Genomic DNA, 16,119 nt, shown 5'->3' with positions numbered 1-16,119 from the left:
GGATTTTTTAGCCTCCATACAAACTGACTTGGCTTCTCAGCTGCCAAATTATACATTTGCAATCTCATTTCTAGTCAATTTTCTGATCTTATGTAAAAAATATTATATATTTCTCTATTTCTATCTGTCTCCAGGTCCTGTATTGGGTTTTGGGAATGCTAAAAAGAGAATCATGGTCTCTATTTAATTAGAAACAGGGTCACACAAATTATGGCAGCCAGGAAATGATTGCTCCAGTGATACTGCTGCTAGGAAGGCAATAGATAAATCTTATGCAGATGCATAACTGGCGTGAGTTTTCAGAACATTATTTATTTTGAAGAGTGACAAAGGAAGAGCTATATGAGCAGCTATAAAGGCACAACATTGGTAATGTCACAGAGAAGGGTGGCCTGGGGATGAGCATTTATATCAGAACCCATCAAAACTCATCCCCAAGGAGCCTTTTTATTATTGTCCTCGGAATCCCATCTTTAAAATAAATATTCTTCTGTCTCTCAAAATGCCTTTATGAAGCAATAAATAATTCAATGTTGCTTCTTTTTCCTTGAAGAAGAGCATATAGGAAGAGGCTTCCGAGCACTAGGATGCAGTGTTGCTGCCCAGAAAATTTCCAGCTAAAAGTATTTTAAAGTTGGCATTTTGGTAGGGTAAATGCACAATTCCCTTTAGGTTTCCCAAAGTGTCAAGGAAAGCTGTTGGTTCCGTCGTTTGCCCTGAAGAGCCCCACGGCTTAGCATCCCTGGCTGGAAACCACTGACTTAAAGGGCAAGGAGGAGACTTCAGAAAATAAGGAGGAAAGGTAAGAAGTACGTTTCTACGTAAGAAGAATCCGATTCCACCACAATGGATCCTGTGGATTGTTCCTGCTCCTCGGGGAGCTTCTCCCTGCAGGGAGCTCTGGTGTCCTTGGCTAGAGGGCAGCCTGACTTAGGATTCAGCCATGTTTCTCCCTCTTTATCACAGGCTGGGAGTCACAGTCTGCGCTCTTTCCTTCAGTTTCATCTCTTGGATGCTTTCCTCGTTCACGTCATCACTTCTTTCTTCTTCTCTCCCATCCTAGTTTCTTCACTGCACTGTCCAGCTTTCTACCCTTGTCTCCCAAACCGTCCACCCCTGGGGACATAATCCCTTCCCCAAGCACAAGGACCGACTTTGTCTCCCGTAGCCCTGTTCGATATTTCATATTTACCTTCTCCATTTTAAAGGTGACTCACACTGGCTTCTATGACTCGTGAAAAATGTCCATGAGTCAACATATATTTTAACACAATTGTTTTTACCACGATCATAATAAAATACAGTAACAGTCTCTAGCAGCCTTTCTAAACTCTTAATATGTTGCAAGTACATTATATCTGTGTCTAAGGAGGGTCACTGTTCCAGAAGGTTCCTGAGGCTGGAGGAGCTCTGGACAGTGTCTGCCATCAGTGGAATGAAGGGTAAATGTTGCAGCTCTTACCTTCTGCCAAAGTGCCAACTCCAGTGCCTCTGATTAGATCATCTGCTTTTTGAGGGGAAACAAACAACTACTTTGTATATAGCTTTAATGACTGGGTTGTTTAATTCACCTCCGTTCCTCAGGAAACCATCCATCACATCAACAATTATTTCATGGCTATAATGATGTCTGTGTCATCTGAAACATCATTGTTTATCCACAAGTTATCAACGGTCCTATGAATGAGCCTCCAGCACACCATGACTCATGGTTGGCATTTATAGAGCTTTATTGTGACTCAGTACAGTGTAGAGGTTGAGTCTGGGCTTTTGGTCCAAACTGCCCGGGTTCAAATCCTAACTCTGCTACTTATTAGCTGTGTGACCTTAGGCAACTTGTTTAACTTCTCTGTGCCTTAGTTTCCTCACTTATCAGATGAAACTGAGAATAGTACCTGCATCACATGGTTGCTGTGAAATTTAAAAAGGTGAAAACGCAAAGTACATGCACTGAGCCGGTGCTAACAACTGTGATGGTGGCTGTTATGGTCGCTGTTCAGGCGCTAAGTCATGTATGACTCTGCAGCACCACAGATGCAGCACAGCAGGCTTCCTCATCCCTCACTGCCTCCTGGAGTTTGCATCTCGACACTATACGGAGCTCGTGTTCATGTCCATGTAGCTGTAAGTAGCTGTATATAGACTAACTGGTGGAAAGGGTCAAAGATTGAAAAAAAAAGTTTAAGCTGAATAAAGATAGATTTTGGAATATAGAGTGCTTTCTGGAACTTGAAACATTAAGAAAATCAAATAGTTTTTCACACTTTCCCCATCCTCTCTTTTGGGAATAACAGAGTAAAGTCATTTAAATCCTTAATACCAGATTTGTAAAGCAAGGATGAAAGTGGTTATACAGCAGTACATCTTTATTGGTGTTTAATTATACTGTTGGTCAATTCTGAACTTGGTACATATTTATTCTACAACTAGAAGCCAGAAGTATTTACATCAATGCCACAAAGAACTTGCCAACTCTCATACGAAAAGCCTATTGCTGTTGAAACAAATTGAAAAGATCTGGAAGAAAGGTCCACCACACTCAGACAAGCATTTGCTTGTATAGCCTCAGAACAGGAAAATTCAAATCCTTCTTTGATAGGCTCACAGCGAGCATCTTTACATCCAAAAAAAAAAAATTTTTTTTTTTTTATATGATTGACTATCCTTAGTTAAAAGCATGGGCTTTGGAGATAAACAAGAGTAAAAAGGTGAAATGCTTAAAGTGATTTTGAGATTATACATAACAACAAGACATTTAAATAGGTAATGTCTTTGCTTTGTAAAAAATAGACAACTTGATCCAATTTGAAAATTCTGAATATGTGGGGCCTTTGGAAAGTTCCAGATGGGATATTCTTTATTAACATCCCAACTATTGCAGTGCCGAGGTGGGTGATCCAAGAATATTTATCCACGTGCTCCCTTGCTTCACAAATTCTGCTTCTCAAAGGGTCTCTTCTCTTTGACACAGTCAAATATTCAAGCCAAGTATCCTCCATGGAACAAAAACTATGAGAATACTGATTCACATCTGTAATCTTTCGGCCATCAATAACATAATCTTCACATATTTACATTGAGATTTTTTGGAAATGATTATCAATGCCATAACACCCAGTCTGTTTTCATATACAGCTGGGCACACAGTTGATCAGTTATTCTGTCCCATTTCTTATACCTACTTTGAGCACCAGGACTAAATTCTCTTTTAGTGCCTAGTGGTCAGGCAAATTTATGCTTAATAGTTTTATGATGATGATCGAAAGTATTACACATAACAATGCCAAATGGCAAGCTGGCCCTGAGGCATTTCATTTCCAAACAACCTTCATTTAATGGCTGAAGGAGAATCTAAATTCAATTTACTATACCATGCCCATCTTAATTTTACTCAAAATAATGATATAAAAATATCCCTAGGATAATTACAGAGCAATAAAAATTTCCTTTGTTGATATTAGAGAAGGTTAAACTTAAAAGAAAAATATTTGCCAACTCAGTGTGTTAATTTATTAAAATATTTGCTTTGAAGCTTGAACAGATTTAACATTACCTGTAAGCACATGCTTTGCCCTTATTTTTTTAATGCTGATTTAAAGAATCCCCCATACATTACTTACTTGTTTAAGCTTCTTTAGATCTTCATCAAGCTCTAAGTTGTCCAAAATAACAGCAACAAACAAACTCAGGAGGATCTACAAAATGGTTAAATAATAATGAAAAAACTCACACACCACAAGTATCAAAATATTACCTATATGATCTAGAATATCTACCTAAAGTATATGCTATATAGAATGCATTAAAAACACACAGTTGTGAGTACTGCATAGGTATTTAAAAATATTCATAACAAATACATTCAAGGAAATGCATCTGTTAACTGAAATAGACAATATAAAATATTAATTTGCTTTATAAAGCTGATTTTAAATGAAATTTAGGAAAATTTTAAGGTAATTCAACAATCTTACTTCTAAAACTATATCCAAAGAAAATGATCTGAAGTACTGATGAAAATCTTTATACCCGAAAGTACCTGAAAGAGTTATTTATAATGATGGAATACTAGAAATAAAACCTAACTGTAGGTAAATAGCTAATACAGCTATAGAGATTTCTACTGCAACATTCTTGCAGCTACTACAAATGTCTATTGCACTAGCTAGTCCCAAGATGGTGAGTTCGCGGTTCACAGTCTTGAGAGTCCCCTTCCACACTGAATATGTTTGGTCTATGTAGTCAATGGATTACAGAAATGACTGTCTGTGACTTACAAGGCTAGGTGGTAAGGGGCACTGTGGCCTTCGCCTTTCTCTCTCTTGGCTCACCCACTCTGCTGGAAGCCAGGTGCCAGCTCCCGAGGACACTCAAGTGGCCCTATGGAGAGGCCCTTGTGGCAACCAGCAGAGACCTCCGGCCAACAGGCATTTGACTGACCCATCTCAGAAGCAGATCCCCCAGCCTGAGTAAAGCCTTCCGATGACTGTAGCCACAGCCAGAATCTTGACTGCAAACTCATGGACCGCTCTGAGCTAGAAACACCCAGCTTAGCATGTCCTAGATTCCCGACCTGTAGAAACCACACAAGATAACAAATGTTTATGGTTGAAATCCCCTAAATTGTTCATAATTTGTCATATAGAAATAGATAACTAATACACTCATGAATTCTATCAGTATTGAAAACTGCTTACAATATTAAGTTAGTATATATATGTTAGAAGTATGGGCTTCTCTTGTAGCTCAGGTGGTAAAGAATCTGCCTGCAAAGCAGGAGACCCCAGTTCAATTCCTGGGTCGGGAAGATCTCCTGGAGGAGGGATAGACTACCCACTCCAGTATTTTTGGCCCCCCCGGGGCTCTCAGATGGTAAAGAATCTGCAAGCAATGCAGGAGACCTGGGTTCGATCCTTGAGTTGGGAAGATCCCTTGGAGGAGAGCATGGCAACCCACTCCAGTATTCTTGCCTGGAGAATCCCCATGGACAGAGAAGCCTGGTGGGCTACAGTCCACGAGGGTGCAAAGAGTCTGACACGACTGAGCAGCTAAGCACAGCATGGCACGTGACAGAAGTACAAGTACATACAAAATGAGACACTAGAGAAAATGTTAAGAGCAGGTACTTTAGAAATGTTAATGGTGCCTGCCTGTGTGAAAAAATAGATTTCTACCCCTTTTGTTGTATTTGCCAAATTAAAAAAAAAAAAAAAAGGCATATGCTCCGTTTGGAATGGGTAAATAAGGTAAAAGAGAGAAAACAACAAAAAAAGTAGAATTTTAAAAATATTTTAATTTCAATTCCCTTTTCAACTTTGAATTCTCTAAAGTCTCACATTCATTTGCTAATCTTTACATTTCTTATTTATACTCTTCCTTTTAATTTCCCTCTTAGCAAATTATTCCCATTTGTTAATATTAGACTGTTAAGCACAAAGGTAAGAAAATCGAGGCAATTTAGTCATGATTTTCAAGCACCAGAGAGATTGTTATGCAGAAGTTAATGCCTTTTCCAAGTTTACCGAGCACAGAACAAGGGGGAAAAAGCTTCAACTACTATAAAATTCTGACAGAATGCTTGGCTGAGGACAAGTGCCAGCACCCTTCATTTTAACAGTCATATCATTTGGGATCCGACCAGAACTTAAAGAGGACACAGAATGGTCTAGACCACGGATTTAATTTAGTTTTTAAAAAATTGAAGTATAGCTGACTGATAACGATGTGTTAATTTCTGCTGTATAGCCAAGTGATTCAGTTATACATTTATATTAATATATATGGGTGCTGTGCTTGATCACACAGTCACATTCAACTCTTTGAGACCCATGGACTGTAGACCGCCAGGCTCCTCTGTCCATGGGATTACCCAGGCAAGAATACCGGGCTGGGTTGTCATTTCCTCCTCCAGAGGATCTTCCCAATCCAGGGATCGAATCCGTGTTTCCTGTGTTTCCTAGACTGTAGGCAGATTCTTTACCCACTGAACCATATATATCATTCTGCTTTATATTCTTTTCCATTGTGGTTTATTACAGGATATTGAATATAGGTCCCTGTGATACAGTAACAACACTAGGACCCTGTTTTTTTTTTTAAATCCATTCTATATTTAACAGTTTGTATCTACTAACCTAAAACTCCTACTCCAGCCCCACTCCCCATCTCCCTCTTCCTTGAAAACCACATCTGTTCTCTATTAGACCATAGATTAAAAAAAAATTTTTATTGATGTCACCACATCCACCACATCATGAATATCTGGGCCCGGATGTATTTAGGCTTATTCTAAACCACTTTGTGCTATAGAGGACATTTCACAGTTCACACCAAGTCTAGCCCTCTTCCTGTGACCTTGAGGCTGACCTTGACGTTATCACCAAAGCGCTCTCAGAGGAGAATTCTCCTTTCTCCTCTTCCTTGCCCAGATACAGAAAGGCCACCTGGAGGGCTTGGCTGTGAGTCTGAGCTGTCTCCCACCACTTCTGTCCCCGCTGGGCACTCAAGCAGGCCCTGCTCTGTGTCCTAACCTAATAAATTTTCTCCCCAGTGAAAGGGCAAACACAAATCTAAAAAGAAAAAAACAAATTTCTTGATTGAAAAAGGGAAAGCCACAGTTCCCCCTCCCTTTTCTCAGAGCATTTCCTCCGGAAAACTTGTGCTTATAAATTCTTCCTCTGCCCCTTTGAGATGTATATAAATCTTTTTTTAAAAGTCAAATAAGTCACATCGTTGTACAGTGCAGGAATAGGGCCATCTCTCCTTCTTCGTGGGAAGGTGGGAATATAACTTCGCCACCTGGATCCACGTTGCAAAACTTCCTATGTATCATGGAGAGATGAAGAGTTTGATCTTCCTTTGGATAAAGGCAATTCGCTATCACAGAGGGCCACCCCCAGTTGCCAGGTGAATTTAGGGGGAGCTGCATTTAACAGATGGCGCCGTCAGGTCTTCGTGCTTGCGGACTGGTTGCTTTCGTCCTGAGAGCACGGCTGTCTTTGTCCTTGCCATTGTTTTGGCAGACTGCGTGTGATGCCCGTCGCAGTCTGGTTTACGGCTTATCCAACAATAAAACTGTTGTTTTCCTGTCTACCTTGGCAGAGGTTTTCTGGGTTGTCAGAAGATTTTATTTTAATTATTTCCCCAACACCAGACAGATGGCAGGCTACTTCACCACAGTGAGGTTATGCTATTCGATTAAATTGGACTCTGTGTCAGACAGTGCCTTCAGTTCAGTTGCCCAGTCGTGTCCGACTCTTTGCAACCCCAGACAGTGCCCGGTCAGGAACACAAATGCAATAGTGTGCTCACTGCTATGAAGTTCACAATTGCATTAAGCAGATGTGGGCTGGCAGCCTGGTGGAAAAGAGAACTGTGGTTGGAGACCTTGACTGGCAAATAGGCTCTGCCAGCCACGAGCTATGCAGCCTTCTGTGAGTTTCATCGCTCTCATTTGCATGATATAATGGCTATGATAATAGCTCAACAAATTGCAGCTATATGGTTGTTTCATTTAAGCCTCCCCCAAGAACCCTGGTGTACGGTATGTTGCTGTTGTTTAGCTGAGACCCCATGGACTGTAGCCCACAGGCTCCTCTATCCACGGGATTCTCCAGGCAAGAAGACTGGAGTGGGTAGCCATGCCCTTCTCCAGGGGATCTTCCTGACCCAGGATTCCCTGTTGGCTCAGACAGTCAAGAATCTGCCTCCAATGCAGGAGACCTGGGTTCAATCTCTTATAGTCATCTGAATTTAGGGATTATCCAGATAATCCAGGATAATCACATCTCAAAATCCTTAATTTAATTGCATCTGAAAGGGCCTCCAAATAAGGTCACATTCAGAGGCTTGGGAGTTAGAACATGGATATATCTTTTGGGGGTCCCCATACAACCCCCAGGTGGCTCAGATGGTAAGGAATCTGCCCGCAATGTGGGAGATGCAGGTTCAATCCCTGTGTTGGGAAAATCCCCTGGAAAAGAGAATGGCTATCCACTCCAGTATTCTTAGGGCTTCCCTGGTGGCTCAGACAAGTAAAGAATCTGCTGCAGTGTGAGAGACCAGGTTCAATCCTTGGGTTGAGAACATCCCCTGGAAAAGGGAATGGCTTACTCACTCCAGTACTCTTGCCTGGAGAATTCCATGGACAGAGAAGCCTGGTGGGCTAAGTGTGTGGGGTTGCCAAGAGTCGGACAGACTGAGTGACTAACACTTTCACTTTCATATAACCCCTGCTACTGTCAACTTCATTTCTGGCTCGGGCCGTTGTTTCCACACACAGGCTGTCAAGTCTCAGGGAAGGTTGAAGTTCTGCCATTCCAACTGGGGGTTCAGGAAGACTGGGTTTGTTTTTTTTTTTTTTGGGTAGCGGGGAGCCTTTCAGACTCTCTATCTAGACCTCTCACACAGCTCCCCAGCTCTGTGCAGGTGGCCCCGTGTCCACTTGGGGCCCCTAGCAAGGCCATCTCCCCGTCAAGTTCAGACAAGAAGTGGTTACAAGACAAGCCTTGGGTGTCAACACCCCCAGGTTGGAAGCAATACTGCTGCTGCCCTGGGTGTGGCATGCCGCCTTATCATCAAAGCACTTCACTCCCGGTCTCTCTCTAGACCCTTCTGCCTCCTTCATGTTTCATCCCAGAGAACATTACTATTTCTTCTCAGAAAGCAGGGATGTGAAGGGAAATGGGGACTTAGGGGGACACACGAGTGTGAAGACTGACAACCAACCGGAACTAAACCCCATCGGAATCTCCCAGCTTCAGTTCTGTGCCAGCCAAGCCATTTTGCTTTCTGAGAGCTGATCTAGGCAGATGAGTCTGGGGGTGGGGGGCTCTTCTGAAGGCTGCCGATGTAAGATTGTGAGGGGCTGGTAGAGAGTCTGGCACGGTGCTACCAAGATGCCAAGGAGAAGGGAGATGCTGTCAGGAAGAGAGCTGTGAGAAAGGCTTTCCAGGTGGCATGGGCAAAGACGGGGCCTTGGGGGTGTGGGGCTAGGTGGGGGCCTGGTGGGCAGGTGAGCCCGGCCCAGGCATCGCTGCCTGGAGGAGGCTGGGCGAGACCGAGAGGTGGGCCGAGGGGCTGGGCAGTGTGCCCGAATGCCACCAAGGGAGGCTGGGAGGAGTGACAGCAAGGCTGTAATAATCAGGAGGGGATGACATTTTTTTCTTCTCTGTTTAAATTTCCCTTTCAGAAGTTCTCTCTCTCTTCCTTTTTTAAAATGCATGCAATGCAGTTATTTTAAACTGGATCACTGAATAGTAACTAGACAGTGTTAAGCGCAATTTGACAAAAGTTATTAAATATGTAACGTTTTGTTACTTTATTTAAAAAATGGTAGATATGATACCTCTTTTTTGGAGGAAAGAGAAAATAAAGCTACCCCGAGGGCAGGGGCACAGAGAGAAAGCTGAGGGATTCTAGCCATACTTGATCATCTTCGTGGAGGTAAGAGTTTGGTTTTCACAGAAGAGAGAATGCAAGACTCAAAAAGGAGACGCTTTGGCTTTGCTAGAAAACATGCTGAAGGGGCTTTGCAGGCAGAAACCTCTTGGCAGGTTCTGGTCTCGAATTTAAGAACAGTATATGAGAGTGTGTCAAGTGTGCTTTAAACTGTCATGAGCTAAACCTTTAAATTCTCATTAAACTGATTCAATGGACATGAATTTGAGTGAACTCTGGGAGATAGTAGAGGACAGAGGAGCATGGCAGGCTACAGTCCACAGGGTCGCAAAGAGTTGGCCACAACTGAGTGACTGAACAACATCGTTAAACCTAAGTTCGTTTAATGTCTTTGAATGTTCAGGCTTTCCTGCTTAGTTAACATGACGTGATGTCACAATGCTTAGTTAACATGAAGATGCAAAAACAGAAACCGTATTTAAAAATGTGTGTGGAGCTCAAGTTTTCTCCTGAAGCTCTGTTTGGATGCAGACATTTATAGATGCTTGTCGCGTGTTCCTGACGGGGAGGGTGTGGTGCTAACATGACAACTGGACACTCGGGGTCTGGCTTGGACTGTCTCTCTGGAGTGGGAATAGTACACACAAGGGAGGCTGAGTCTGGAGCTGAGCTCGAGGAGGTGAGAATTACTTTGTAGTTATTTTCTCAGACTCTAAAAAGGTGGCAATAACCACTGCAGTAAAGAAACAGACGTGAAGGGAGGTGGCAGCTTGGTTCTCATCGTATTTAATTTACATTGTCAGGGAGACATCTTTTTCCTGCAAACCCAGGGCTGTGCAGGGTGCAGTCTGACTTGGGCCTGACTCGGCCATTTCTCTTTCCCCCAGGGTTAATCGGAGTGGGGGACAGAGCTTCATTCTGAAAGCAAGAACCTTTCCTCAATCCTCTCAGCCTACTTTTTGTTGTTGTCTGTTCTGTTTTCATAGAAAGCTGAAGTAAGGCTTGTTAATAATCTGAGGCCACTACACTGACATCTGAATCTTATTTTCAGCCAGTGTCTATCTACTACCAGTGCCACCTGCGTGGTGACGAAAGGCTTTCCATAACCATTAAATGGGATGTCCCGGGTGGCTCAGTGGTAAAGAGCCCCCTCCCATTGCAGGAGACAGAAGAGACGCAGGTTAGAGGCTGGGGCAGGCAGATCCCCTGGAGGAGGGCATGGCAGCCCACTCCAGTCATCCTGGCTGGAGAATTCCATGGACAGAGGAGCCCGGTGGGCTACAGTCCATGGGGTCACAAAGAGTCAGACACGACTAAAGTGCCTTAGCACACAACCATTAAATGAGATTCACAGGCTTATAGTCAATGCTACTGATATAATAAAGAACTTTTAGAGGGATCTGTCACACTTAATTACAAGAGCATCATCATTTGCAGTGAAACCCTTTTCCCTTTTTGCTTTGCCAGTTCTAAACTACACAACCTGTTGTGTGTGTTATGTATTTTTTGTAACTTTTATAATATTTAAATTTATAATTTCTTCAAGATGCAATTTCGGGGGGGGGGAAGGGTCATGATATATCCCTTCATTTCCTCTTGTGCTTTGTTAAATAAAGCACATATATACTCTCAACACAATGGTATTCAGTATGTGCAGTGCTTTAAAACAAGAAATTCAAATTCACATCTATATTTTCATGCACTGGCTACTCACTACTTGCAACAGATCTGTAATATCACATTATATTAACACGCAACATGTGTATTTGTCCTGCCGTGTAATATACAATGACTGTATTAATAATATACCCATTTTCTTATTTTATGATCAATACATTATGAATCACTGATCTTAATGAAAAAGTAGAGAATAACTATTTGTCCAGGTATCTAATTCTTTACTTTTTCTCAGATTTTCTCAGATTATAACACCTATGCTTAAGGTATTTTTAGCATTGACCATGCATTTAGTGTGGGAAATGACACAGATCTCTGCAACCCTGGCAAGTCTCCTTCCTAGAATTTTTATGAATGACGTAGCCACCTCTTGGTGGGGCACTGACCCTCCAGCTCAGCGGGCTTCCAAAGCAATGGCTCCGGTCCTCACGTGTTCAGTTACTGTGATTCCTTGAAAGTGAAGTGAAAGTCTCTGAGTCGTGTCCGACTCTCTGCAATCCCATGGACTATACTGGCCATGGAATTCTCCAGGCCAGAATACTGGAGTGGGTAGCCATTCCCTTCTCCCGGGGATCTTCCCAACCCAGGGATTGAACCCAGGTCTCCTGCATTTTGGGTGGATTCTTCACAGCTGAGCCACAAGGGGAGCCAAGAATACTGGAGTGGGTAGCCTATCCCTTCTCCAGGGACTCTTCCAGATCCAGGAATTGAACCGGGGTCTCCTGCATTGCAGGCGGATTCTTTACCGACTGAGCTATCAGGGAAGCCCATGATTTCTTAGGACCTCTCTTCTATAACTCCTCTCACTACTAAAAACGCCAGGTGCACCTGAGCTGAGGCATTTGCTAGGTTTAGGTGTGAAACTCTGAACCACAGAGTATTAGCTTGGTTTTCTTCCATTTACCCACAATGCATTTAGTGAAATTCAACCAGGGAAGCAGTGTGCTCTTTAGTGTCCTATGTCCCCCAGTTTTGCTGTGACACGACCACCCTGCACAGCACTCGAGGGTTCTTGTTCTCTCCACCGCAGGGAGAGGCTAGGTTAGCCTGACTCAGGCTGCTCCAGGTTACACTGTATTTCCTCAAAAGAGTGGCCTCACCATCTTAGAATGGCTTTTCATGACGGAGAATTTCCATCTCTGTCGCTTCGTATCCTATTTTGAATTCTCTCCACCTACGTATAGTTCCACACCTACCCTATCTTTCTTTCTCATTTCCAGCTCTTTTCTAAAGTTTCCTCTTATGATTTTCTTTTTCTGTTTATATAGCTTAAAGACAACCCTTTAGCTGAAATGTCACCTGTAATCTTATTTCCTTTTCTATGGTGAACTTCATTAGTAATTTTTTTAAAAATTATTTTCAAGGATACAGTAGAACCACAGCAGGAATCTGGGCAATACCCCATCATCTTGCAGTTTTCTTTTCCCTTTTATTATTTTTTTTTTTTACCATTTCTTTTCCTCATTACCTTTTTACCATAATCACACTATCCTAAGCTGCCTTGCAGGCTGTAGTTGGAAACTATTTCATTTTTCATATAGGTCAATGAAAAGTCAAATGTAATCAGAGCAATGCAAAATGAGAAATGTTCAACACAGATGCACTTTTAAATGAATTCTATAAAATCAAGTTATTTAATTTACACTTTGGAAGGCCCATTTTTGTCAGCAAAACATGACTATTCTCTGAAAGCTGCCGCTACAGAAGCAAAATCAAGAGATTGCTGTGTTAATGTAAGCACTTCAAAGGTAACAAAAAGACTATCCACAATGAGCGCTTAATTACATTTTCTCTCTTTCAGTATTCACATCACAGGGCTTTCCTTTGAAACAATAATAAAGTGAAAAACACTGAAAAATAAGGAGTCTTTCAACTGCTTAAGTCTTTCATCATTCTTATCCCCAAATCATTGACAAAAGTGGGGGGGAAAAGATGGATTTCATAAGCATTGGGCAAATTGCAATCAGTCACGGACAGAATTTCAGAATACATACCTGGTGGATGAGAGAGACATTTTATGGAACAGTAGATAATGGTTATAAATATGCGTCTGCTGTATACTTAAGCCTGATTTTCACTGTGGGCTACAAATTGGTACCCCCAGGGGGCGATGGGAGAGCCTGCTGTTTCCTGTTCCAGAAACTGCAGCCAAACCTTTTTTCTTTGTCTGCTTGGCACATGCTTGTTTGTCCCTGAGAAGACTAAATCAGGCTGTGTGGCTCCATGGGCCAGTGTGGATAAAAATTAAGTCAGAGGATGTATATGTATGTAGGCTTTTTTTTTTTTTTTTTGCAATTTGGGTTAAAATGCTTTGTAGTATTTTACAAAAACAAAAAACTCATACAACTTAGCAAAAATGTTCTTTTTCAGCTAAATTCAAGCCTAGAGGCTTATGAAATTGAGATTTTAACTTACAAATGTTGTTTGGAAGGGTAGCGATGCACATATAACACACGCTATCATCTCCATGCACATATTTGTGTGTTTGTCCAAAAACAATCTCTAGCTGTTTTACTGCCAATATTTTAAAAATTTCAGACCAGGTTGATATGGAATGATCAGGAAGCAAATGTTTATCATGTGTATCAAAAACACAGCATGCCTGAGTGTCTCTATGATAATAGCTTTTATCTGTGTTTGGTTTGTATTTACTAGTACAACTTCTCTACCAGTTGTAGGCTCAGAGAGCACAGATTAAGCCTTCCCAACGAAGGCCAGGATGTAGGTTAGTACTTATAGAGAGTGGCTGAGATTCAGGAAAACTGTGCTGAATCAAACTGGGCTGGCTTGATAGACCTCATGAAAATAACTGTCAGTTTGAGGACATACAGGAGAATAAAGCAATTGTTGATAATGCTTAAGGGAATCTCCAGTGACCTGGGGAAGTGACTTCAGTCTCTAAACTTTTTGGGTAGTATAAGATTAACACGTGCAATTTTGAAAATTTAGTTTTAGAGTGTGCTTGAGTCGGACACGACTGAGCGACTTCACTTTCACTTTTCACTTTCATGCATTGGAGAAGGAAATGGCAACCCACTCCAGTGTTCTTGCCTGGAGAATCCAAGGGACGGGAGAGCCTGATGGGCTGCCGTCTATGGGGTCGCACAGAGTCGGACACGACTGATGCGACACAGCAGCAGCAGCAGCATGGTGTCATTTAGAGCTTCCTTGATAGCTCAGTTGGTAAAGAATGCGCCTGCAATGCAGGAGACCCCAGTTCAATTCCTGGATCAGGAAGATCCGCTGGAGAAGGGATAGGCTACCCACTCCAGTATTCTTGGGCTTCCTGGGGGATCAGCTGGTAAATAATCTACCTGCAATGCAGGAGACCTGGGTTCAATCCCTGGGTTGGGAAGATCTCCTGGAAAAGGGAAAGGCTACCTACTCCAGTATTCTGGCCTAGAGACTTCCATGGACTGGATAGGCTGTGGGATCGCAAAGAGTTGAACACAACTGAGTGACTTACTTTCACGCAGCCATCTGGGCAGCAACCAGGATCCCAGATTCTACCTTTTGGTATATACTCTAAAGGGCTTCCTTTGTGGCTCAGCAGTGAAGAATCTTCCTGAAAGGCAGGAGATTCAGGTTCAATCCCCAGGTGGGGGAAGTTCCCCTGGAGAAGGAAATGGCAACCCACTCCAGTATTCTTGCCTGGAACATACCATGGACAGAGGAACCTGGTGAGTCCATGGGATTGCAAGAGTCGAATACAACTTAGCGACTAAACCAAATACCCTAAAGAAACTCTTGCACAACTGTACACAAAGTACAAATGTATTCATTGCAACAGGTAAGAGCAAAATATTGGAAAGCCACCTAAGTTGTGTCTCCAGGAAGGAAACTGAGAAGCAAATAAGGCATGTTCAGCCAATGGACTGCTACTATATGACTATATATATTATATATTAATGTCTGAATTAACTTTATGTGTATTAAAAGATTTCAAAAACAATATTTGGTTAAAAACTAAACTGAGAGTATATATTCTATTAATTTTGAAAATTGCTACTCTTAGTAATTTGTAAGGAGGGAAAAGTGAAAGTGTTAGTCGCTCAGTCATGTCCGATTCTTTGGGACCCCATGGACTGTAGCCCGCCAGGCTCCTCTGTCCACAGAATTCTCCAGGCAAGAGGCCTGGAGTGGGTTGCCATTCCCTTCTCCTGGGGATCTTCCTGACCCAGGGATCAAAGCCAGGTTTTCTGCATGGTAGGTGGATTCTTTACTATCTGAGCCACCAGGAAAGCCCTTGTAAGGAGGGAAACCCATGATCAAACATAACTTGGCCTCAGCATGGGGTGGAATTATAGCAGTGAGAGGAGTGTGCGGGCATTCCTTCCAGACAGGGCCAGCCATGCGCTGGAGCAGTGCTCCTCAAACTGAAAATATCATACTGATCTTAAAAACCAAGGGTATAAAAATGTCTGTAGATGGTTTACAACACTATATATTCTAATGGGTATGTATAAACGTGGAAAACTACCGCAGTCCATTGATTTTAAGATGCACATTGGTTTTCACATTTTAGCAATCTGAAATTGGGATGTATCTTGCAATCTATGTGTGTACTTTAACTGTACTTTGTTAATATTACACCAAATATGAGTCTTTTTAAAGTTGATAGATTGAAGATAAAAGGGGAATGGAGTGGCAGAGGATGAGATGGTTAGATAGCATCACCGACTCAAGGGACATGAATTTGAGCAAACTCCGGGAGATAGTGGAGGACAGAGGAGTCTGGCGTGCTGCAGTCCATGGGTTCAAAAAGAACTGGACATGGATTAGTGACTGAACAATAACAACAACAAAGTTGATAGTATGCTAAATTTAGTAAACTATGATTTAAAAACTGGAAGATGGGTTCATACAAATTCATCAAAGTCATTGTCTGGGAGAATGGGTGTGGAGAAGACCAAAAGAGAGACAAACTTGGGCATAAATGATGCTTTAGTGAAAGTGAAGTCGCTCAGTTGTGTCCGACTCTTCACGACCCCATGGACTGCAGCCCACCAGGCTCTTCTGTTCATGGGATTTTCCAGGCTAGAG

At 42.3% G+C, this 16,119-nt stretch overlaps 1 protein-coding gene across 1 annotated transcript in view; it reads right to left on the bottom strand.

The window, feature by feature from the left end:
* Positions 1-16,119, bottom strand: part of NALCN (sodium leak channel, non-selective) — a 286,838-nt gene that overhangs the window by 117,648 nt on the left and 153,071 nt on the right. Inside the window, exon 14 of the mRNA XM_005899261.3 lies at positions 3,621-3,695. Within this exon, the coding sequence (XP_005899323.1) occupies positions 3,621-3,695 (75 nt within the window). The remainder of the gene's footprint in view (positions 1-3,620; positions 3,696-16,119) is intronic.

The sequence above is a fragment of the Bos mutus genome, chromosome 12 (assembly GCF_027580195.1).
Source record: "Bos mutus isolate GX-2022 chromosome 12, NWIPB_WYAK_1.1, whole genome shotgun sequence".
Taxonomy (NCBI): Eukaryota; Metazoa; Chordata; class Mammalia; order Artiodactyla; family Bovidae; genus Bos; species Bos mutus.
The sequence above is the reverse complement of the archived record's forward strand: the minus strand, read 5'-3'. Positions and strand labels throughout refer to the sequence as shown.